At 44.3% G+C, this 22,157-nt stretch overlaps 4 protein-coding genes across 5 annotated transcripts; 2 read left to right on the top strand and 2 right to left on the bottom strand.

The window, feature by feature from the left end:
- The first annotated feature begins 394 nt into the window (after positions 1 to 394).
- On the top strand, positions 395 to 2,133 carry LOC102707762. The gene is made up of 4 exons (XM_015835319.2): positions 395 to 1,045; positions 1,272 to 1,342; positions 1,521 to 1,619; positions 1,732 to 2,133. Exons 1-4 carry the CDS (start codon positions 460 to 462, stop codon positions 1,837 to 1,839), a joined length of 864 nt encoding a protein of 287 aa, XP_015690805.2. The 5' UTR covers positions 395 to 459; the 3' UTR covers positions 1,840 to 2,133.
- On the bottom strand, positions 1,802 to 8,813 carry LOC102707481 (aspartokinase 1, chloroplastic). Of its 2 annotated transcripts, none has more exons than XM_015835317.2 (14): positions 8,353 to 8,813; positions 8,183 to 8,265; positions 8,051 to 8,091; positions 6,562 to 6,716; positions 5,659 to 5,808; positions 5,451 to 5,546; positions 5,061 to 5,177; positions 4,822 to 4,941; positions 4,648 to 4,740; positions 4,444 to 4,560; positions 3,867 to 3,992; positions 3,671 to 3,733; positions 3,401 to 3,583; positions 1,802 to 1,887 (listed from the first exon to the last, which is right to left on the bottom strand). In XM_015835317.2, the coding sequence occupies exons 1-13, from the start codon at positions 8,722 to 8,724 to the stop codon at positions 3,422 to 3,424; spliced, it is 1,695 nt and encodes a 564-aa protein (XP_015690803.2). In that variant the 5' UTR covers positions 8,725 to 8,813; the 3' UTR covers positions 1,802 to 1,887; positions 3,401 to 3,421. The 2 variants fall into 2 exon arrangements, with proteins under 2 accessions (XP_015690803.2, XP_006652023.2); XM_006651960.3 differs by having other exon boundaries at positions 3,876 to 3,992.
- A 3,891-nt stretch (positions 8,814 to 12,704) lies between these two features.
- On the top strand, positions 12,705 to 16,254 carry LOC102707204 (ankyrin repeat and SAM domain-containing protein 6-like). Its single transcript, XM_006651959.3, has 2 exons — positions 12,705 to 13,551; positions 16,083 to 16,254. Exon 1 carries the CDS (start codon positions 12,768 to 12,770, stop codon positions 13,545 to 13,547), a length of 780 nt encoding a protein of 259 aa, XP_006652022.2. The 5' UTR covers positions 12,705 to 12,767; the 3' UTR covers positions 13,548 to 13,551; positions 16,083 to 16,254.
- Positions 16,255 to 17,653: 1,399 nt separating this feature from the next.
- On the bottom strand, positions 17,654 to 21,130 carry LOC102706930 (4-hydroxyphenylacetaldehyde oxime monooxygenase-like). The gene is made up of 3 exons (XM_040522469.1): positions 20,561 to 21,130; positions 18,652 to 19,119; positions 17,654 to 18,564 (listed from the first exon to the last, which is right to left on the bottom strand). Exons 1-3 carry the CDS (start codon positions 21,059 to 21,061, stop codon positions 17,947 to 17,949), a joined length of 1,587 nt encoding a protein of 528 aa, XP_040378403.1. The 5' UTR covers positions 21,062 to 21,130; the 3' UTR covers positions 17,654 to 17,946.
- Positions 21,131 to 22,157: the final 1,027 nt, after the last annotated feature.

Below are 22,157 nucleotides of genomic sequence, written 5' to 3'. Positions count from 1 at the left end.
CTGCAGATGCAGATGCAGTAGCAGTAGCTTTTAATCACTGCATGCGCAGGCAGCCCACGGAATTGCGCAAACCGGCAGCCATTCGGGTAATATGTCAGGAAAACTCTTTTAAACTTTCTTGAATTTTATCTAAAAAAACAATGGTACGAATTCAATGCCGGAGACGAAGAAGGCGACGGCGCTGATCCCGCGGCCCATTGTGTTTGGGCTGGAATGGCGTGTGGCCTATGTACGGGATTTAGACTTTACATGGCGGCCCAAACGGAGGCAACTCTGTACACGTGGCGGCTGGCGGCACACCGGCGGTACGGATCATTATAGGCCGTTGGATCTGCGCACCTCGACTGAATCTGCGCCGTCCGTTGAGCGTGAGGTCGCCACTGAGTCCCACGGCCACGCTTCCGTCTCGCGACCTCGCCGGAAAATCTCCCCCAAAATATCGCAGCAGCGAGTGACGCCATGGCCGCCGCCGCCGCCGCCACCGCCACCGTCCTCCTCCTCCCGCCTCTGCGGCCGCACCCCAGGCTGGGGATAACCTCCACCGCATCACGGCCTCTTCCACTCCATTGCCTCGGCCGCCGCCGTGCCGCGGCCGCGGGGCGGCTCAGGGCCGTCGCCGACCGGAACGTCTACGACGGCGTGTACGGGCCCTGGACCGTCGAGTACTCCGACGTCCGCGAGGTTCTTCTGTATCGGTCCGGGCTGGTCACCGCCGCGGCTTCCTTCGTGGCCGCCGCCTCCGCGGCCTTCATCCCGGAGGGGAACGCCGCCGGCGACGCCGTCAGGCAGAGCCTCGATCTGTTCTACGCCACCGGAGCGGCGGGGCTGGGGCTGTCGCTCGTGCTGATTCACATCTACGTCACCCCGATCAAGCGCTTCCTGCAGGCGCTGTGGGTGGTCGGAGCCCTCGGCTCCGTCGGGACGTACGTCGCCGCCGCGCAGCCGCTCGACGAGAGCCTGGTCCGCTACGTGCTCGACCACCCGGCCGCGCTGTGGTTCGTCGGGCCTACGTTTGCGGCGCTCACAGGCCTCGTCTTCAAGGAAGGTGATGTACAATTGCGCCTCAACCTCCATGAATCAAATGGTGTAATTGTGTAGTGTTCTATTCCAGTAGACTAGTAGTGTTGAACTGTTTATACTGAGCAGATTTCATCAGAGCATTTCACCCGTCCAGCATTTTTGTGGCTTTGGATGACGATTGTATGAATGAATTTCGAAAACATTGGATTGAATTCAAATCGTCCATTGTCTGACAAAGAATGCATCCACAGGTCTCTGCTATGGAAAACTGGAAGCTGGTATCTTAACTTTTGTAATCCCAGGCCTTCTTCTTGGGCACCTGGTAAATTAAGCCTCTGAGATCCGTTACAAATTCAGTCTGTTATGACTTATGAATCGGCTTCACCTTGTTTCCCAAAAAAAAAAATGGTTTCACCTTGTTCACTGCTAGAGAAGTTACAGCAGCAGGTGCATTAGAGTATTCATCTTTTCTTGCATTTGTCTTTTGTCACCTCATGCAGTCTGGTCTAATGGATGATGGAACAAAAGCCGGCCTTTTAGGAGTTTGGATGGTTCTATTCACTGTATTTGCAGCAAGAAAATTCCAACAGCCCATCAAGGTACAAATTCCTCAAAATGTCCTGCATCTAACATCATCATCAATATTTAGTAGCGAGAAAATTTTGTTCTTTACAGCATTACAATTCTGATGATCTGTTTCTCATGACTCAGGATGACATCGGCGACAAATCTGTTTTTATGTTCAACGCCCTCCCTGAAGAGGAAAAGAAGGCATTGCTACAGAAGCTCCAAATGCAAACTGAGACTGATGATATCTGAGTAGCTCGTAGCAGGCACAAATGGTTCTATCTGTAGAATCAGCTGTACCTGGAAGAATGCAATTGATATACATGTAGTTTCAGTCACAGGCCAGTAACTCAATATGTGAATGGGAGTACAGTAATTGCGAAGAGTTGTTGCAAATCAGTTGAATCAAGACAGTAATGAGCTGGTGGGGTGGGGGGGTATATGATGTTATTAGTGCCGGTACTGTCAATATATGTCACATAATGTAGATGCTGTATTTATGGATTTGGCTACGTTTCCGCATAATGTAGATGCTGTATACAGTTAGAAGCCCGGCTCGCTTTGCCTCCACTTTTAACCTACCCAAAATTTAGTAGGGCAACAAATTAATTATACACTCTTTTAACCTACCTTACCCAATGGGCAATTGTGCTCTACCAAAAATTGTTAATTTAAGAAGTTTCCAATCTCGTTTGTTTCCATCCTTCTGATAGGCGTGCCATGTTTTTTTTTTAATTCTCAAAATCTCAAAATCAACTTTAAATTTAAGATTAAAAATTCAAACGTTTACTTATAAGCGTAAAGTGGAATCTTTTTACTTATAAGCGTAAAGTGGAATCGAAAAGATGGGGGTGAATACAATTTGATCCAAAAGGCCTATAATTACTGTGGTAGCAAAGTTGTACGGTGTAGGAAAATATCACTCTATCTTTTCACTTCTTTTATAAGTCAAAATTTAAATTTTCAAGAGTTGATTTCAGATTTTCCACTAAGTTTATTTTCTATCATTGGCTTTTATATCGCTAAAAATACGTATATAAAAGTTTTATTCAAAAATTATTTTTCGTTTACAAATATATTGTTTGACCTTTTCCATTAAAACCCCAAAAAAATCACCCACTATCTTTTTAGGTTATCATGGGGTTTCCCACAAAATAATTGTTTTAACACCGGCTTATTCTTATTAAGAAGAGAATTGACAAACAATGGTAATTAAGCCCCATGGCTGATCTGTCTTGCAGCAAACTTAATACTATTACTGTGATCATCATTAGACGAAGCCCGGGAATGCTTTCAACAAGCAGACACCTTCAATCCTCCAAGACAGCTTCCAAGCACTCGATTCAAACTAGTACGAAAGAGAAGTAGTCGTAGACATGCCAAGATTATAACACCACCAAGCAGTACATCTTATATGGCTCTTACAACACCAAGGGAAATTCACCGAGGTGGCCTAAATGACTACATGCCTGAATCACCTTTAAACCTATCCAAAGATACAACAATAGCAGGAAATGCTAAGGGCCGGTTTAGCATAACCCTAGCTCTAACTCCAACTTACTTAGAACCAGAGCTGAGTTAGTAGAGCTGCTCCTACAAAATGAACTGAACTTAAAAGGATGGAGTTAGGTTTTTGCTGCTCTACTCATTTATTGATGTAATTACGTAAAACTGGCATCCTCTCTTTTAGTTCTCTTTTTAAAGTTCTGGAGCTGATCAAGCCAAATAGTTTTGAGTTGCCCTCCAACTCAGCTAGCTCACACTGGACTAGAGTGGAAGGTTGAAGCTAGTAGTTTAGAGTTTGGAGCCTTACCAAACACAAGGTCTAGGTCGGCTAATTTCCATAAATGACACCATTTGAGTTCACGGGAGAGCCATTATGTAGAAGATCTTCTCCCTCAACTTCTGACAAGAAGCCGTTCTCAAAAAACGCTGAATGAAGTGCCTGTATACACTGTTTCGCCTCGCTATCATGGACTACCAATGAAATGTTCACCTGCACATGTACAGCTAGTATGTTCAAACTCCATTTGACGTGTGACAAAACAATTTCGTTTCCATTTGGGAGAGAGGGGATGGATACCTTGGATGCTCCTTGTGAGATCATCTGGACGTTAACGCCATTTCTCCGTAGAACATTAAAAGCCTGGCATACAGCAACGACATAAATGATTAGATGTAAAATGAACCGGTCAGGTCAATGCCCTGCAAAAGATTGCAACTAATCGTCTCCATCAATAAGATGTCCAACCAGAGTTCAGTAACTGAGAGAAGAGAACCTCAACCACCTTCTCAAGAATCAATGAAGATCTCTGTACATTCCCTATCAGTGATATGATAGACCTGCGCTGCAGTAGATGGACAACTGCAATCTTTTCAAGCTCTTCGACCACATGATCCAGCTCCTGCCACATCACCCCAAGAAGACAAATAAATATTGAACTAAGAGTACAGCTAGTACAGTAAGTATTTTATGCATGCATCAGCACTGCAAGGAAGGAAAAATCGAAAAAGAATAACTACAACGCAGGACCTGTAAAAAGCATTAAGTGCTGATCCTGCAGAACTACTTGCAGCCATTCTCTGTTATTTTGAGTTTAAATGTCCACGACAGGTTTGTAGATGAGCTTTTATACTGTTCCAAGTATCTATATTTGTCAAAGTAAAGGACACAACTAAAATAGAACACATTCAACTATTCACAAGCAATTCAAACTTCTGGATTTTGTACAATATTTTACTGATACCCCCACACCCAATAGTTGACATATGTATGATAGATTTGGCTAAGGAACATATAGAACATGGTCTGTATCCGATTAATTTGCTAGCAGGAGTGGACAGAAAACCACTCACCTGCTGGATCAATTCACGACACCATAGTTTTGATGGATCTAGTGTCAATGATATACTGACTTCACTAGTAGCCACACAATCAACAGAGATACCTAAATCTTCAAATATTGAGAAAACCTGTACAAGAGCATAGGATTATGAACAAGTTACTGACATGAATAAGTCAAGAAAATATCCAGAAGAGCAGCAAGCATATTAAAATACCTTTGCCAGAAAACCATACTGACCAAGCATCCTTGTGCTAACTATATCCAGCATAGTAATGTTTGATTTCAATACAATGCTCGTTAATATACTCTGAAAAATAATGTACAAAAATCAGAAAACAACAGGAAGTATTTACAAAGAGAAGAAACAAAATCTATTCCTACGCCTAACCTTGCTCAAATCTCTTGTTTTAGTAATAACAGTACCAGGTGCACGACGGTTATACGAGTTCTTAACTCTAACTGGTATACCACCTTCTTTGGCTGGTCTCATTGATTGGGGATGCAAAACCTAACATTGCAAAAAGTATGTGTGAGCATAACAATAGTTGACCATGCTTGCTAAATTACCAGGAGAGTGTCACAACTCACAGAATAATTGTATCAACATAGTAATAAACTCTGCAATACCTGTGCACCAAAGTAGGCAAGTTCAGCTGCCTCCTCAAAAGTCAAGTAGGGTACAGGTATTGCGTTTGCACAAATATTAGGATCACAGGTCAACACACCATCTACATCCTTCCATACCTGTTAGAGATTAGAACAAAAATGAGTTACAACAGCCTGCAAAATTGCAAAATACAACAGACCTCAGAGACACCACATAGGATATTGGTAACTTTCAGATGATATGGTTAAACATCTAGCAAATTCCCCAACGGCAGAAACATAATTAACAGAACAAAATACAAGGCTTCTTCTAAGAAAAGTGTTTACACATAGAAGCTTAAAGGTGTTGAATGAGTTCTGGGAGAAAGTGAACTTTCAACAGGCAATTATCACAAATTCCGGAACACAAACCTGGATCTCTCTTAATCCCAATGCTTTACCAATGGTAGTAGCAGTCAAGTCACTGCCACCTCTGCCTAAAGTGGTGACAGCACATGATTTCCATCCCTGAAATTTGATGTGCATCATCATAAACACAAACACAAGATCTTATTCAAGTGCAGCATCATAAACATTAGATACGATGGCCTTAAATATGAGTAATGGAAAATATGCACACCTTCCCAAGAAAACCAGTAACTATGGGAATAGCTGGGTCATCAATCCAATCACCCTGTAGCCTCTTTGCAACAGCGGGATATGTCGCTTCAAGAATGTCCGCATTTGTGAAATCATCAGTAGTTATGAAGCCAATATCAAAGGCGTCATACTGCATGCAAACAAAATTTAGTTAAGACATCGTCAGGCTAAAACCTGGACCACATATATACCGATAACTGCTTGCACTGAAAGTTCACGTAATCGCTTCATGATTAGAAACCCAAACTTCTAGGAATTAATAGAACTAAAAGGTACCAAAAGACAATTAAATCATCCCCCGATATAATAACAATAAATTAGAAAATATTACACATATAGAAGCACAATAAGACCGACTTTCTATGGAATGGAACACCGACACTGTTCCTATGGTGAATGAATATGAGAAATTAAAAGGAAAAAGAAGAGAAAAGAAATGTGTTTTAGTGGATTACTCATGTAATTGTTTACCTTTCATAGACTCATAGGGCATATAAAAGGCTGATCGTATTGGCACCAATTTTTTTTAGCAGGTTCCAGTTGGCAGTTAGCAGTTTACACGCAAGAGATCAGCTCTATTGATAAGAAAATAAATTTCATAGTTTAGACCACTAGGTAGAGATAACCTGTCTACAGTCTATAAATCAAATGAGCAAGGGATAAATCTAATGAAGTCCCAAAAGTTATCTTATTCCTATAACCTAGTCAATTTGCTGTGATAGCAAAATTCTCTATTTTTTTTTCACAGGTTCAGATGTTGCTTTTTTAGATAAAATATATGGATTTTTTCCACAAAAAAGGTCTACAGGCTAGATTGAAACAAGGCACACAAGAAACGTTCAGTTAAACCCACTACATCAATGCATTTGCTACAAGCATATACCTGCCGAGCCTTTTTCCCAAGTTTATTCAAATATGCAGCAAATATTCTTGTAGACATGCATTCACCAAAGGAAACAAGATAATCCCGTGTTCTAGGAGTCAGCTCTTTCATCATAGCAATACCCTTAAGAAGTTGTTCCAATTCATCCAATAAACCTGTTGACATTAACAGTGATAATTACTATGCTAATAGAAAGTACAATGCCAAGGAAAGTAACTTCGATTAAAGATAAGGAATGAGAAATGTTGAATTGGCAATATCTTAAAATGATATTCTGATGTATAACTAAGCATGCGGCATACCACATTTTCAGCTGTCTACAATCTTTCATGTTTAAAACATGGTGGGTACTGGGTAACACAAGTAGAGAAACTGACAGGTTTAGATGATGAGGAAATGTCACATGTTCCATTTCCTTATCATTAGACTGGGAATTCTAAGTAAGGAAATTGGAGTCTGTTCTACATACTTGTACATTTACATTATTTGGTTGTTGTATGTAGAAACTGGACCGATAGAAAGCCAAATTGCTACCTGTCATCTACTGTAGGACTGTTCAACAATAATGTGTCCCTTGTAGGAATTCAAAGCATCGTTAGAACATAGAACTAACAGAGACATAACGTTATAAACCACTACTTTAGTTAAACCAACTAGGGTGGAAGCACTAAGCTATAGGATCTACAAGCTTTCCTTGTTGCATACCAAATAGAAAGGTATTCTGCTGAAAATGATAAAAAGAAGGATGATAACGACCTTATGTCCTGTCAGAACCATACAGCATTAAAGGAAAGCTTGGTGGTGTTCATTGACAATCCTCGACCACAAATATCAAATATTGTCTATCTTTTGATATCAAAATTTGTTCTTATTATAATGAGGACTGTCTATGTAGCTTAAAAAATTCCCATCGGAGGGAAGCTTCTTCGTTTTTATTGAAAAAAGAAAGACATGACATGTCCATTAATGGATGCTAGTGCTAAGTGCCCTAATCTGAAGTACCTGCAGTTTTGATAGACTTAGCCTTTAAAATAATAAGGTTCTGTAAATACTTATGACGACCAGAACTGTGAAAATGGCAGTATTCAATAATTTGTCGTAGACAACTTAAAAAAGGAAATAGGGGGCAATTTGAATTTTGAAAATCAGCTTCATATTAGTAAAATGAGTTAAACAATGTTAATGCTATGAACCGCCATCCCAAGTAGCAACATTATCAATCAGAAGTTCAAGAACTGGAAGATAAACGGACAGATCAGAGGATGCAAAATTACAGGACAAACTTAGGAGTGCAAATCACTCCAGCTTGTTTGGATAGTCCACGGTCTACTTTAACTTCAGTTCAAAGTCATAGAACTGGAACAGACATTTTGTTGTGTATGTTTCGGCCAACGGAAGGAAAAAGGGGAAGTTATCAGTCAGTCTAAGCTTTCAGTGCTGAAATTTCTCAGGAAGAAGCACTGGAACCAACATGTGAAGAGCAATATACCTGAAACAATCGATCTATCCAATCCCAGCTCATCAATCGTCCTGAGCACAACAAAACCACGAATAGTCAGGATTGAACACTCTGAAACTAACACGAGAAGGATCACGAAAGAGTAAAACGAAGGAGACGCACCTAACATGGAGCTCTTTTATGACCGCGAGCTCGGGAATTTCGGACGCCTTCGGGGCGCCGCAGCTCACAGCCTTCTCTCCGGCCTGAACAATCAATCAGCCAGTCACGCCTAGCACAAAAATGGCGCTACACAATCAATGCATTTCACAGCGAGGTTAAGAAATGGTCACCAGGAGGAGGTTATTGGTGGTCTTCCCCATGGCGGAGAGAACAACCACCGGATTCTCCTCGGGGAACCCGAGTATGAGATCGGCCACCTCCCGCATCCGCTCGGCCGACGCCACCGACGAGCCACCGAACTTCATGACGACAGTAAAACCCGTCGCGACGGCGGAGGCGGCCGCCACCGAGGCCGCGTCGTCCTTGTTGAGCACAACCGCGGGCGCCCCGCTCCGGCACCGCACCACCAAGCCCCTCGTCCTCGAACTCGAACACTTCCCTCCCGGCCTAGCAGCCGCCGCGGCGCACGCGAGAAGATGCGGCTGCTCCCTCCCGAGCCTGGCCGCGCGCGCGACCCCGGGGAGCCGGAGCGCCACCGCCATCCCGAAGCTTCTAGATATCTCCTCTCCTCTCCTCTCCTCTCCTCTCCTTGGATCGAAGCAGAAGCAGAGAGAGAGAGGTGGCGGCGAGGGGAGAGGGGGGGGGGGTTTGGTTGGAACTTGGTGAAGAGGAGGGGGGAGGGGCTTATATAGCGGGAGGCGAAACGGACGGCGGGGAGAGGCGGGCCGTTGGGTTTGCGCCGCCCGTGGACGGTGCGGATCAAACTCCGGTGGCGTCGCGGGGCCGGTGGGCCCTCACCGGGACGCAGAAAAATGAGGACGGGCGAGAGGGAAAGGGGGACGCAGCGAGTGGGGTGGGCGTGCGCGGGCGGCCCCACTTGCAAGCGACGTGTGTGGTGGGGTCCCGGCCTCGCGCGGTTTTGTTTGGATTCCAGCGGCTCGGAATCGGAAGTCGGACCAGTTCGTTTCCGGCCCAAGACAAAAGATAATTTGATTATGATGAAATTACCTATCATAAATTTAAAAGTATATTTGATAAATGTGTACATAGACTTTATATAATATATATATATATATATCATCTAACAATTTAAAAAATATGCATACAAAAGTTGAAAAAAAACTAAGAATATTCCGAGAAAAGAACATCTCTTAACAATAAAAATGATTGGTTAACAGTTTTTTCAATAGAAACTATTTGGTTGATTTTTAATCTAATAGTTACTAGTATTTCCATTTTTCTGGTTGCATCAACTAATCATATTGATCTGATGCCTACAATTTTTTTAGCATTCAACTCCTGTGCCTGTCAGACAGATTTTAGTATATAGTTGTATCATATTCGATGTCAGTTTAAAGTACTGTCTTGTTATTTTGCGATGGCGGGGTTGTACGTGTCCAAGTGAAAAATTAAAAGATACTCTTTTAATTTTAATATAATTTGGATGGTCATTCTTGCATCATCTCGACAAAAATCCATCACACATTAATCTTATATACTAGTGTGAAAATTTGTCTTCAGGTTTAAGTTAAGTGCTGCTCTAGATGGCGATACTGAACTGATTAAGAGGATGATCTTTTGGCTTATGTTGGGAAAAAAAGCTAAACGACGTATTTGTATACAACTTTTAGATATGTGTTCTTGACGATTTAAAAGCTAATGCTGAAAAATAATTTGCGATGAAAAAATCGTAAAATCAGCTCTAAATTTAAAGTTAAAATTTAAATTTTAGTTTATAAGCATAATCGAAAGCAAAAATACGATTGCGTAAGTCATTCAGCAAAAGTTCAACAGGTGAGCAGATTGTCAGATACCAGTTGTAGTAAATGATACCAAGAGATACTACGACGAATGCACCCAATGAAGCAAATGTTCCAATATAAAATAATGCAACTCTCAGTCCTTTTTTGTTAGCCTTTTGTTTTTATGTGGTGCTGATTGAACTGGAAGAAACAACAAAACAACAATAGATACACTGGATATAATGAAAGGAAGACAATATCTTCTCTTTTTTAAAACAAAAAATCTAACGATGGAACTGCTCAATCCTACTTTAGCTGATTTGCACTGACATATGTCTTATTCATGCGTCGGCCTCACCCCAAGGAAAAAAAGAAGGTTAAAAACGCAATGGTGAAACTGTGCAATCGTTTAATTATTGATGCATGAGATGCTCAGAAGAGGACAAATGCTCAATGGAAATCAAGTCAGCTGGTTGAAAAGAACCCAACAAATAACCATCTTTAGCAACTACCCCTCACCCAGAAATGCCAAAAATGGATTTATAGCTGTCTTGTTATTTTATTCTGTTATCTGATCATGCCGCTATAGCTTGACAGTTTCAGATAATATAGTAGGAGTTTTATTTATAATAGATATCTGAGTCTACTCCCACTCAGTTTAATGGTATATTACAACAGTCACTATTAGTTGATCAGCAGAAATTCATATTCACTTCTCCCTGAATATGCAACGCATTCAGGCTTACACCATGACGCACTCGTCAAAGAAAACAAGAATCAACTTGTGAATAAACTATAGGCATTTGGGAGTTGTATGCAACAAGAACTTGAACTCTCTGTGAAAGAAGAGGCTGAACAAGACTAAGATGTTGTTTAGATCGAGAAAATTTTTGAGAGAGTGTCACGTCAAATATTTGACCGGATGTCGGAAGGGGTTTTCGGACACGAATGAAAAAACGAATTTCACGGCTAGCCTGGAAATCACGAGACGAATCTTTTGAGCCTAATTAATCTGTCATTAGCACATGTTGGTACTGTAGCACATATGACTAATCATGGGCTAATTAGGCTCAAAAGATTCGTCTCAAGATTTATTTCATAACTGTACAATTAGTTTTTTGGTTCATCTATGTTTAATGATTTATTTAGATGTTCAAAAATTCGATATGATGTTTTTGGAGAAAAAATTTGGGAACTAAACAAAGCCTGTATAAACAACACAAAAACTTGTATCGAGGACTCTGAAAAGAATCATATGCTTCCATACTGAATGCGATCTTTTTCTGGGATTGCGTCATCTGAATCTGGATGCTGGTTGGCGCTGGATTTGTGATTTATCTGTGGTCAAAATTTCGTGTGCAAACGGTTGGACCTGACCTGCATGGAACATGCCGGCTGCCTATAGTTTTCAGTCCTTGATTTTTGCAAGAAGCAAGAGTGGACTTATGACGGGGAAACTACTCAATACTGGGTCTTATGCTTTATGTAAGAAACTCATCTGTTTGCCTCAAAAAAATAAACTCATCTGCGATTCTTGGTGCCGAAAGATAAGCATGTGCTGATACAATTTAGCCTGAATTGAAAAGGACAGGCACTCAGGCAATTAAAAAGAAAGCGCTTGATTCGGTTGAAAGGTACATTGGCCCTGATCAATCAGTGGATGATGGATCGACTGTTTTTGGTTCGACATTGGCCGTGCCAATGGCATCATGCACGCCAATCATTTCCCTGCACTGTATGCATATATATATATATATATATGATTGATGTGCACAGAAAATTGTAGCGCAAAATTACTAGTGACCAGAGGAGGAAGCAAGTGATCTTCAGATATTGCACTCTTGCACTCGTTGTTTTAGAAATTCAGAAAGATCCATTCTCCTGCACCCAAACTGCAAGGCGACGACCCACGACTCCCAGATTTTCCCGGTCCCAATTCCGGCTCCTGGAGGGATCATGAGACATTTTCATATCAACTCAAAAATCAACCGATTTGTTTCTTCAGGCTAGGACCACGTGAACCTGTCGAGCCTTGAGGGTGACACCTGAGGTCCCAGTTCGACGGTGGATACCATACCAACTGCAACGATGACTAACACTAATGGCTATGGATTTGTTGCTGCTGCTACTACTGCTTCTGGATCGGCTCCAGTGGATTTGATTCAGCAAAAACTGATGCAATCATGCTCATCGTATCCCTGTAGGAGACGACAAGTACTTCAGTATGTATCATTCACAATTAAGTATAAATTAATCTGCAAAAAATGAAGTATGAACTTAAAAAAAAAATTTTACCATTCTTGAAAAAGTTTCTCGAGGTAATATAGTGTAAAAGTCTAGATATATTGTACCTTGATATATCAAGATACTTTTCAAGAATGATAAAAAATATAAAAAAAAGGCACGTGAGAATGACATAACCCTCATGACAATATATGATATTTTCACCAATTTTGTAATCTTTACTTCGATGAATACCAGTGTACAAAATGAATGGCAAATCTGTTCAGAAGAAGGTTACAAGTGGGGTGAAATGGATGGGTAAAAAGCCCATGGGCCGTAACCTATATCAACGGAGCAGATGGGCCAGTGCCCATGGCGCGATCCCGTCAAGCGAGAGCGAGTCAACGCTCGGCGACTTCCCAGTGCCCCGCATCGAGCGCCCAACCCGGCATCCCAGCCGCCCGATCCGACACGTGGCGCAATCCTGCCCCTTCGCACCGGCACTCGAGGCGGCGAGAGCGGAGGGAGAGTCTCCCGAAGCAGCAGAGTTGGTGAAGGAATCATCATCCATTCTTCTCTTCGCTTCTCCCACGCGGATTACGCATCTCCCACCCCCCGCCATGGCCGATCTCCACCCGCCGCCGGAGCCCGACACCAACGGCGGCGGCGCCGCCGCAGCAGCCGTTGCCGCCGCCGTCGCGCCGCCGGGGGACCCCGTGGCCGAGGCCCCCGGAGCGCAGGCCGCCGCTGGGCCGCCCTACTCCAAGCGCCGACGCCGCCCCAGCGTCCGCCTCGGCGACATCGGGGTCCACTCGGCCGCCGCCGCCGACGCCCCGCTCCCGCAGCGGCGCCACCACAAGCCTTCCTCCTCCTCACACCCCCGCCCGCCCCGCCGCGCCCACCCGGAGGACGCGCTTGACCCCCTCCACCACTCCTCTGCAGCCGCCGCCGCCGCCCACCGTCGCAGCCAGAAGCCCGGTCAGCGCCGGCCTCGCACCGCCTGGATCCCGGCTGCCCCTGGCACCGAAGGGTACGAGGACGAAGCGGAGCATTACTATGATGATGCGGACCAGTCCGACTCGGCTGCCGCGGCCGCCGCCAGGGCTAGGGTTTCCGGGAGCCGCGACGCCAGCGGCGATGAGTCCGACGGCGTGGCGGATTGGGGCCTGCCGAACGGCCGGCTACCCGGGTCCATGGGGTACGGTGGCGTGAAGGCCTGGCTGGAGGGTCTCGGGCTCTCTCGGTACGCGCCGGTGTTCGAGATCCACGAGGTAGATGACGAGGTGCTCCCGCTTCTAACGCTGGAGGATCTCAAGGACATGGGCATCGGCGCTGTTGGGTCGAGGAGGAAGTTGTATGCCGCCATCCAGAAGCTCCACAGGAGCGACGGCGTTTCCTGAGTTGGTGAGCTCTTAGCTTCTGCTGCCCCAATTTTTGGTTCGTTTCCATAGAAAGCGTCTAGTTATGAAATTTGGAAATCCAAGTGTGTATATAGTGTTGGTGACAATCTCTCCAGTAGTTTGAAAGGAATTGTTTGAACAAACTTTAAATAATTAATCGCACAAGGTGAATCAATTGTATGACCGTGATCCTGTGTTTGCTCATAATAAATGTGAACAATGTTTTCTTGGTTTATATGAACTTCCTGTGCAGATCCTCCTGCATTAGTTCCAAGATTTAAAAGGAGTTCCTATATATTGTAAAATTGCACTCTCAAAACTGGTAGAAATAATTTTGAATGAAAATGGTTTTGATCAGCACCTGACATACAAGGCTGATTATAGCAGGCCATGCCTTCATAATCAAAGACCTCCTGACTCCTCCAGGTCTGCTCCAGCCTTTCTTTCTCTTTTTAGGCTCTACCTAAGGCCTTCAGCTGTATTGGTTTGTTGTTAGTTGAACTGGAAATATCTGTTGTGTACAGGTCGGTTTTGTTGCATATTCATGCACTGTGTGCTGTGAAATTGGAGATTGCCAATTGTCAGTTCTTGTTGAATATTATGTTTGATTATTGCAATCCTAATTTGGCAAAAATAATCCAGAATTGCAGTATAGGAGTCAAGTGTAAACTGATCCAAAATGAACAATACTTAGCAGCCTCATTAGTATGTGCTTGTCTATTAGACGTTTAATTTGGATTGTCAGAGCTAACCTACTTTATGGAGCTTGTGCTGTTAAGATTAGTTTTGTGTTGTCACTTTCACAAGCTTCTCTTCGATGACTTTTGGGTCGCCATGGCACCAGAGTTCTATGGTAGTGTAGTCAGAGGTACAGCATACAGGTTTAGTAAGGGGCAAGAGCGGCTGAGAATATTCAAACAGCTACTTGTTAGGATACGTACATATTTTTCTTAAAAAGTTATTATAGCTTCAAGTAAGGGGTCAGCAAAGAGGAATGAATGCCTTGCACCATGCAAGATTTTCTCCAGTCCTCTGGTGCGACAAAGTAGATTTGACTCCATTTCTTAGCAGCAAAGTAGTAGGTATGTATATGCATCACAATAGTCACATATATTTCGTGAAAATCAATGTGCCATCCATAGTTTTATTTTTCGGCACATCAGCGCACTTTTCCATGTGAATATTTTCCTGACCATGGTAGGCATATATTCTCAAAATCGTTCAGGGACCGGGTTCTTTATTTCAACAGTACACTTTATGAGAGATAGTGTGAAAGATAATATGTTCCAAAACATGTCTACATTGTTCACCTCTTGAGCTCAGTTAAGGCCATTATGTATGAAGGCATAGAATACAACCTTCAAAAGGCTATCGAAGGTCAACATGTGATCCATATGAGGAATTATTCCATATCAAGTGGGGAAAACTATTCTTTGTTGAAATGAGTTCCAGCAGAAAATTCAACACCAAGTCCACACAAACTGTTATCTAGCTTTATCCTGAAGTCAATCAATTTGTGTCTGCATCCATTGTTGGTCTTATATAGAAAGCTTACTGAACTTATGGCGTGAAGCCGTGGAAAACCATTCATAAATGTTGTTTTATGTTCGTAAGGGCGTTCATATGAAAAGTAAGGCAGATGCTTGGTCGTGATCACTATAATAATTGAAATAGTAATGGCTTATATTCCTTATGGGGCCCATCCATGGCATTATCTTTTCAGAAAAATTAGCTCTGTGTTCCTTTTGTCGTCTTTAATATTTGTCTGTAAACTTTTTGGCTCCATTTATAGGTTCATTGTTACCTTACCTGTTTGTCCTTGTGTTCTTTAACTGTACTTGTCAATTGTCATTGACACATCAATGTGCTTCAACTTTGTGTTCCTGCCTCCTTATATGCCTATTATTGCTTCTATTATGATGTAAACAACCTGTCTAGGGTATTCATCATTGCTTATTAACTTCAGTTTTTATCAGTGATTTCAATGTGTAATTATCATGCAAATACAAATTTCAATGTGTTGAATTAGTTTATCTCTTGGTCTATGGAGTGCTAATTTAAAACCTGAAAGATAACCTTCTGCCAGAATATGCTGAAATTCTTGGTTGGTTTATATAACGTTTTTTTTTTTTGCAAAATACATTTGCTGACTTATTTTCTACCCTCAACGGATTGTTTATATTCCAATGCTAGAACCCACTCTAGATTTGCAGATATCTTCATATGTACAATGTAGTACTACCATGCGGTACTCCAACTTGCGTTAATTATGAGGTCCACTGACTAAAAGGTGACAATGCGATGCTGATGGTGCCATGGTGGTTTACTGGGTGGTTGTTTGGGGGGGGGGGGGGGGGGGGGGGGCTGAACGAGTACAACTGATCATGTGATATTTGAAGTAAAAGAAGAGTATGATCTTTTGGTTGACAGAAATAAGTAGAATAAATATTTTCTAGTACTGCCATTGGTAAGGCACTGGATTCAGGCAACTGAGGTTTCTATTGAAGTACTCAGGCAATTCTTCCTTCCTCACAGGTTATCCTTAATACCTCGTGATTACGACATGCTGGACGGTGGCCTGACATCAAGGTTGGAATGATAGAGTGAGAGGCATTGATTCATTTCAAAGGATAGTGAGTGAGACCTTTTATCCAAAAACCATGTTTTTTGAAATTTCACCCCCAAGAAATGCCATGGTTCTCTAATATTATAGTTTTGCACTTGAAGAATTGTCAGTGTACTCCAGCACTGCCCTGTTTTATATGGGCAAATTGTGTGCCTGTGGTTTTTGAAGGAAAAAGGAAAGGTTACGAGATGAGTGTGCAAAGCTAAAGAAACCCTACATAATTTTCAAAACTTTGATAATATATTTTGAGGAGGAACTCCAGAAATACTAAATATCTAAACAAGACGTGTATTTTCAGCTGAAGTGTAATTGTTGTGGTATGGTGGTGGCTGATGGCAGTTCGGCAGGTGAATTATAGCTGTAGAGGACGCCTTTGGCACATACAAGCGCCACCAAGGTCAAGGTAACCACTGGGATGTTTTGTTACTTTGAGTGCTTACCTCATCCTTGGTACTGTGAATTTTGATGATCAGTGATGCTAAGGAGAGCAGGTCTGACATGGGATAGCATAAGAGGTACTCGGGTAGCCAAGGAGACTTGCCGATATAGCCCGGTTATCGCTCTCGACTGAGAGTGCTCTCAATGGGGCTACAGGCAAATCATCCTTGGCTATCGAAGATGGCCTCTTACTTCCATGCGAGACCTCTCTTCTAGTCAGTCATCTGCATTTGTGCCTTATAGTCTGTACTGATGGTTGCATGCTTGGGCATGTATTTATAAGGGAGGAGTCTGAGCCTCACTCACCAGGGCGGCTCTGACTTTGGCTGGAGGCAGCGTGTTTGGCACAACAAGAATATTTGGCCCTTGACAGGCAAAAGGTGGCGACCAATGGATCACTGGTCTGCTGGATGTGAGATGTGTATCTTGTGCACCTTTCCTTTCTGGAGAGCTTCCGGGGATTTGGATTTTATATTCTTCTCTGACTCATTTCTCAACGAGTTGGTCACATTTTGCTTGGTTATTTCATTTGGTTGACCCATGGATGGACACCTCCCAGCCACTTGGGTTCCATTCCCCAACCACATGAATGAATTTGCTCTTGTGTGACTGGGCATATCGAATATGGTATATGTGAAAGAAGAGCATGTCATGGCATGGCATGGATTTAGGAGATAAGGATCAGATCACCTACAATAAGGATCAGATCAGGGCTGTCAGGTCGGTCATGACTGTTCATTTGTACTGAAGGGCAGAAAAGAAGAGGATTGGATAAAAAGAGAAGAGCATGGCATGCGTTATGACCGGCTTTGAAGGACCGAGGCTAGTAGAATTTCGACAGGTCTGTCTACCCAAGCATTTGAGAATGCCCAATTATTATTCACTCTTGTCTCTGCCAAACACATTACAGTACCGTAGGGTCTAGTCTAGTCTGATCGCGAATGTCCTTCGTTTGCTGGCGATTCACGCAATCTTATCTTAGCTCAATTCAGCAAGTAATTCAGCATAACTTTGATATTACATCTAGATATTGCTTCTTCATATCTTGCTATTCCATTTCAATCACACCAAGCTTAGTGAAGCACTTACATAGAAGAATTGAGCCTGTGTGGAGCGGGAGTGGAACGAGATCCTCTTATGCAAAAGTTGGAGGGACTCGATGGTTGACATGTGAGTTTATGGATGTTAGGGTTCACATGTTAGCGACAATGTCCCTTTAACTTTATATCAGACGAATTGCGTCACACATACGTATGATCCTTCACTACATTTTGATGTTTAAGTGTAATGAACCCAAATTAAGAAGCAAAGACAGCAAAGTACAAATGATGATAGCTAAAATTGCACTTTGTATCTAGTGGGCACGAGCACGAGCGGCGTCTTCCTGTGGAGCACCAGGCCGCCGGCCTCCTCCATGCTCACCTCCGTCTCCGTCATCCCCTCCGGTAGCGTCCAGTCGAAGCAGTGCAGCAGGTTGGCCAGCGTGAACTCGACGTTGGCGGCGCCCATGGCGACGCCGGGGCAGATCCGCCGCCCTGACCCGAACGGCAGCAACTCGAAGTGGCCGCCGTTGAAGTCGACGCGCTTCGTCTCGAACCTGTCCGGGTCGAACACCTCTGGCTCGTCCCAGCTCGCCGCGTCCCTGCCGATCGCCCACAGGTTCACCATCACCCGCGTCTTCGCCGGCACGTCGTAGCCGCCGACCCTGACGTGCCGCGTCGTCTCCCGCGGCATCAGCAGCGTCGCCGGCGGGTGCAGCCGCCGAGTCTCCTTGACGGCGTTCTTGAGGTTCTTGAGCCTCGGCAGGTCGTCCGGCTGCACCGCCCTGCCGCCGACGACGACGGCCCTGACCTTGCCTTGCACCTTCCGCATCACCCGCGGCGCCCGGATCAGCTCCGCCATCGCCCACAGGATCGTCACCGAGCTCGTGCCAATCCCGCCGATGAACGTGTCCTGAAATCGCAAACAAGATCGCCGTCACGATCGCCATTGCATGCGTGCGTGTGTTTTGATTAGGTGATGAAGTGTGCAGTTGCGTACGAAGATGATGGCCTTGACGTGCTCCCTGGTGAAGCGGAGATCGCCGTACTGCTTCCCCTGCTTCCACAGCTCGATGAGGACGTCGACGAGGTTGCCGCCGCCGTCGTCGTCGCCGCCGTCGGGTGTGGACACCGTCCTGGAAGAGTCAAGGTGCTGCTCGATGACCATCTCGTAGAAGGCGTCGAGCTGTTCGAACACCCGCTCGCGGCGGGCGGCGAGGCCGGTGAGGCGATCGACGAGGCGGCCGGCGGCGTTGGGGAAGAAGTCCTCGGCGGAGAAGCTGGCGAGCATGTCCATGACATCGTCGAGCAGGTGGTGGAAGCGCGCCCTGCCCGCGAACCTCTCCGTGCCGTAGATGCTGCCGAACGCCACCGCGCCGATGATGCCGTCGGCCAGGGCGAAGATGTGATCGTTCAGCTCCACCGGCCTTGGCTCCGGCCATGTCAGCTTGCCGATCAGCTTCACCACCTGCAAGGATTATATTATTTGTAACGCGAAAAAAATTTATAAATTGGTCTATAGGTTGTACCAGCATTTATAACCGATCGATTCTATTATTTGACTGATCATAATTTTTTTCTCGAACGCGGAAAAGATTTGCACGTCAATATATTAGCAGGGAAGAGTTTGAAACACGGACGCTCTAGGCTATGGCATGTGTGGGGATCCAGAACAAAAACACAATTGTGAAGGTTCATTTTGAGCTCAAAATTTTGTCAGTTTTATAGGTAGTGAAATGTCAACTATTTCCAGTTTTGTAAATTTTTTTAATGAAGAGAGTATGATTTATTTCAAAAATTTATGCTAAACAAATATGCACACAATCATATTTATCGATAGTGGGTTTTAAATACTAGCGATGAGTGAATTCATGCATCCACAACTCTATTACAATTACGTGGTTGCTCAAGCTTTGGCGGAGCTTGATAAAAGAAGACGAAAGGGGCAACTAACCACTTCCATTAAATTCGAATTGAAAGTCCTAATAGAAAATATTGTATTCGTGTTATTATTATTATTATTTTAATAAAAGATGATACAAATATAGATGCTCAGCTCACATAATCCACTGGCTAGCTGAAAGGACGCACGCAGCTGCCAACACACTAGAGCAACCTGGGTGCAAGGCGTCGAGGTATTACTAGAAATGACCTAGGAGATGCCATGACCCTGGTTAGCTCCCAGTGTATCTTTTCTGGTAAAACCACGTCACCTTATATATATTCGTAGCCACGAAGGCCGCGTTCTATTCAAACGAGGTAAGTTAACTTAATCTAACAAAGAAAACATAACAAAGAAAACATAGTAATAGATTAGTAAATGATTAATTAAGTATTAATTATTAAAAAATATAAAATAGATTAATATGATTTTTTAAAACAACTTTCCTATATAATTTATTTTTAAAATACGCCATTTAACAGTTCGGGAAACGTGTGTGAAAAAACTAAGGGTAAGTTAAGTAAGGGGAGCAACCGAAAGCGGCCAAAGTCATCAAAAATGCAAAGCCACTTTTACGACACAGGTATTCAACAAGAAGCGAGATTTCCAACTAACAATAGTAGAAACGTGACCAGTAGAAACGTGACCAGAGCATATCAAGACAAAATTGTGGAATTGATTAAGCTAGCGATGGCTATCTTTGTCCTTGCCACCCATCTAACCTTCTTATCATGTACAATGACTGAGCTTTAATAACAAAATCGAACGACATAGAAAATAATTTATAAATATAACTTTTATATATATATATATATATTTATAGCGATGCTAAAGCTGAAAAAAATTTAATTAAAAAAATCTTAAAATTAACTTTAAATTAAGCAGAGAGATGGGTGAAGATCCTGTGAAAGCTGTAGTACTGTCGTGTGTAAACAAAACAAGACGCTGCGCTGCCTCCTGCCTGTACCTGGTCTTGCCGCGCGCGCCATGCGGCCTCGACGCGGCGCGCGCTGAAGAGCTCGCCGACGAACACCCGCCGCGCCTCGCGCCAGTAGCCGTCGCACGGCGCGAACGCCACGTCCCTGCACCCGTACGACAGCCGCGTCGGCCCCGGCGACGGCGGCCGGCTGCAGCAGTCGGCGTCGTGCGTCCTCAGCACCTCCTGCGCCGCCTCCGGCGAGGACACCACCACCGCCGTCACCGCGCCCAGCCGCAGCATCATCACGGGCCCGTGCCGCCGCGCCAGGTCCCGCAGGCTCCGGTGCGGCAGCGCGCCCAGCTGGAGCAGGTTGCCCAGGACCGGCAGCCGTGCAGGGCCCGGCGGCGTTCTAGTCCGCCGGCGAGGGCTGGTGCGCCTGCTTCGTGATGTGATCAGCAGGAGGAAGATGACGGGGAGGAGGAGAGCTAGGAGGAGCTGCCATTGTTGGGGGAGAGCTAGGAGATTGAGGAGCAGTGTCGGTGTCGCCATCTATCACTGGGCTTCGTTCTTGCTCGATCTTTCTTAGCTTGGCGATGAATGTATGAGCGAGCTGCCCCTGCCGCTAGCTGGTAAACATATTAATAAATAAATGGACGCGGCCACTGGCACTACCCAAAATAGGAATCGCCTCCACAGGTGCGCTCAACAAAAAAAGTAAAGAAAAAAAAAGAAAAAGCTCAACTCTTTTTATTTGCCTGGGCGCAGAAGATCCCGCACACCCTAAATTTCACCACTGCCCTGTTACATGTTAGATGTGCTTATATTTTATTAGGTGGATATTTAGTTACATGTTACTGTAGGGTGACCAAACGGTATTTTGCAAATGAAAATAGTTTATGAACAAAAATTATATACTTTTACTATTTAGAAAATAAAAAGACATGTCATAGGCCTACGTCGGCCCAGGATGAGGCGGCCTGCTGGCTAGCGGGGGCATGAGGGCAGCCCACGGAGAGGCAACCCAAGGTGTGGGCAGCCCTCTTCCTCGACCTCGTCTTTCCCTGGGCCGGCGCCATCCATCACGCGCTTCGCCACCCTGACCCGAACGCGCCCTCCTCCCTCCCCGTACTCGTGTTCGCCCTCCACCCCCTCCGCCCTAAACCTCCCGCACCCGCTCCCCCGCCGCTGCCCGCCTCGTCTCGAGCCCAGCTGCCGCACGCCACCACGACGCTGCCTCCCATCACCACGTCTACCTGCCTTATCCCCGTCCTACGCTACGTGCCTCAAATGCGTCCACTTCAACTCGTACGTCCCTCTGGGCTCGTTCGCGAGTCACTATGCACGTTTTCCGAACTGCTGAATGGTATATTTTTTGTTAAAGAAGTTTATATGAAAGTTATTGTAAAAAATCATATTAATCTATTTTTCAAGTTTTTAATAGCTAATACTTAATTAATCATATACTAATAGCTTTTATTGGTTTGCGTACACTGATTATACTCCTTCTCACCCCCTCCTGCGAACCAGTCCTCTCCATCGGGAAACGGTTTTCAGTACACGTGTATAGGTACACCCGTGTGCTTGCATGCCATCTAAATAGTCATAAAAAATATAAAAAAAATTTAACAAGATATATTAATATGAT

The sequence above is a fragment of the Oryza brachyantha genome, chromosome 3, assembly GCF_000231095.2.
Source record: "Oryza brachyantha chromosome 3, ObraRS2, whole genome shotgun sequence".
Classification (NCBI taxonomy): domain Eukaryota; kingdom Viridiplantae; phylum Streptophyta; class Magnoliopsida; order Poales; family Poaceae; genus Oryza; species Oryza brachyantha.
Note: the sequence above shows the minus strand (reverse complement) of the source record. Positions and strands in the feature narration are given on the sequence as shown.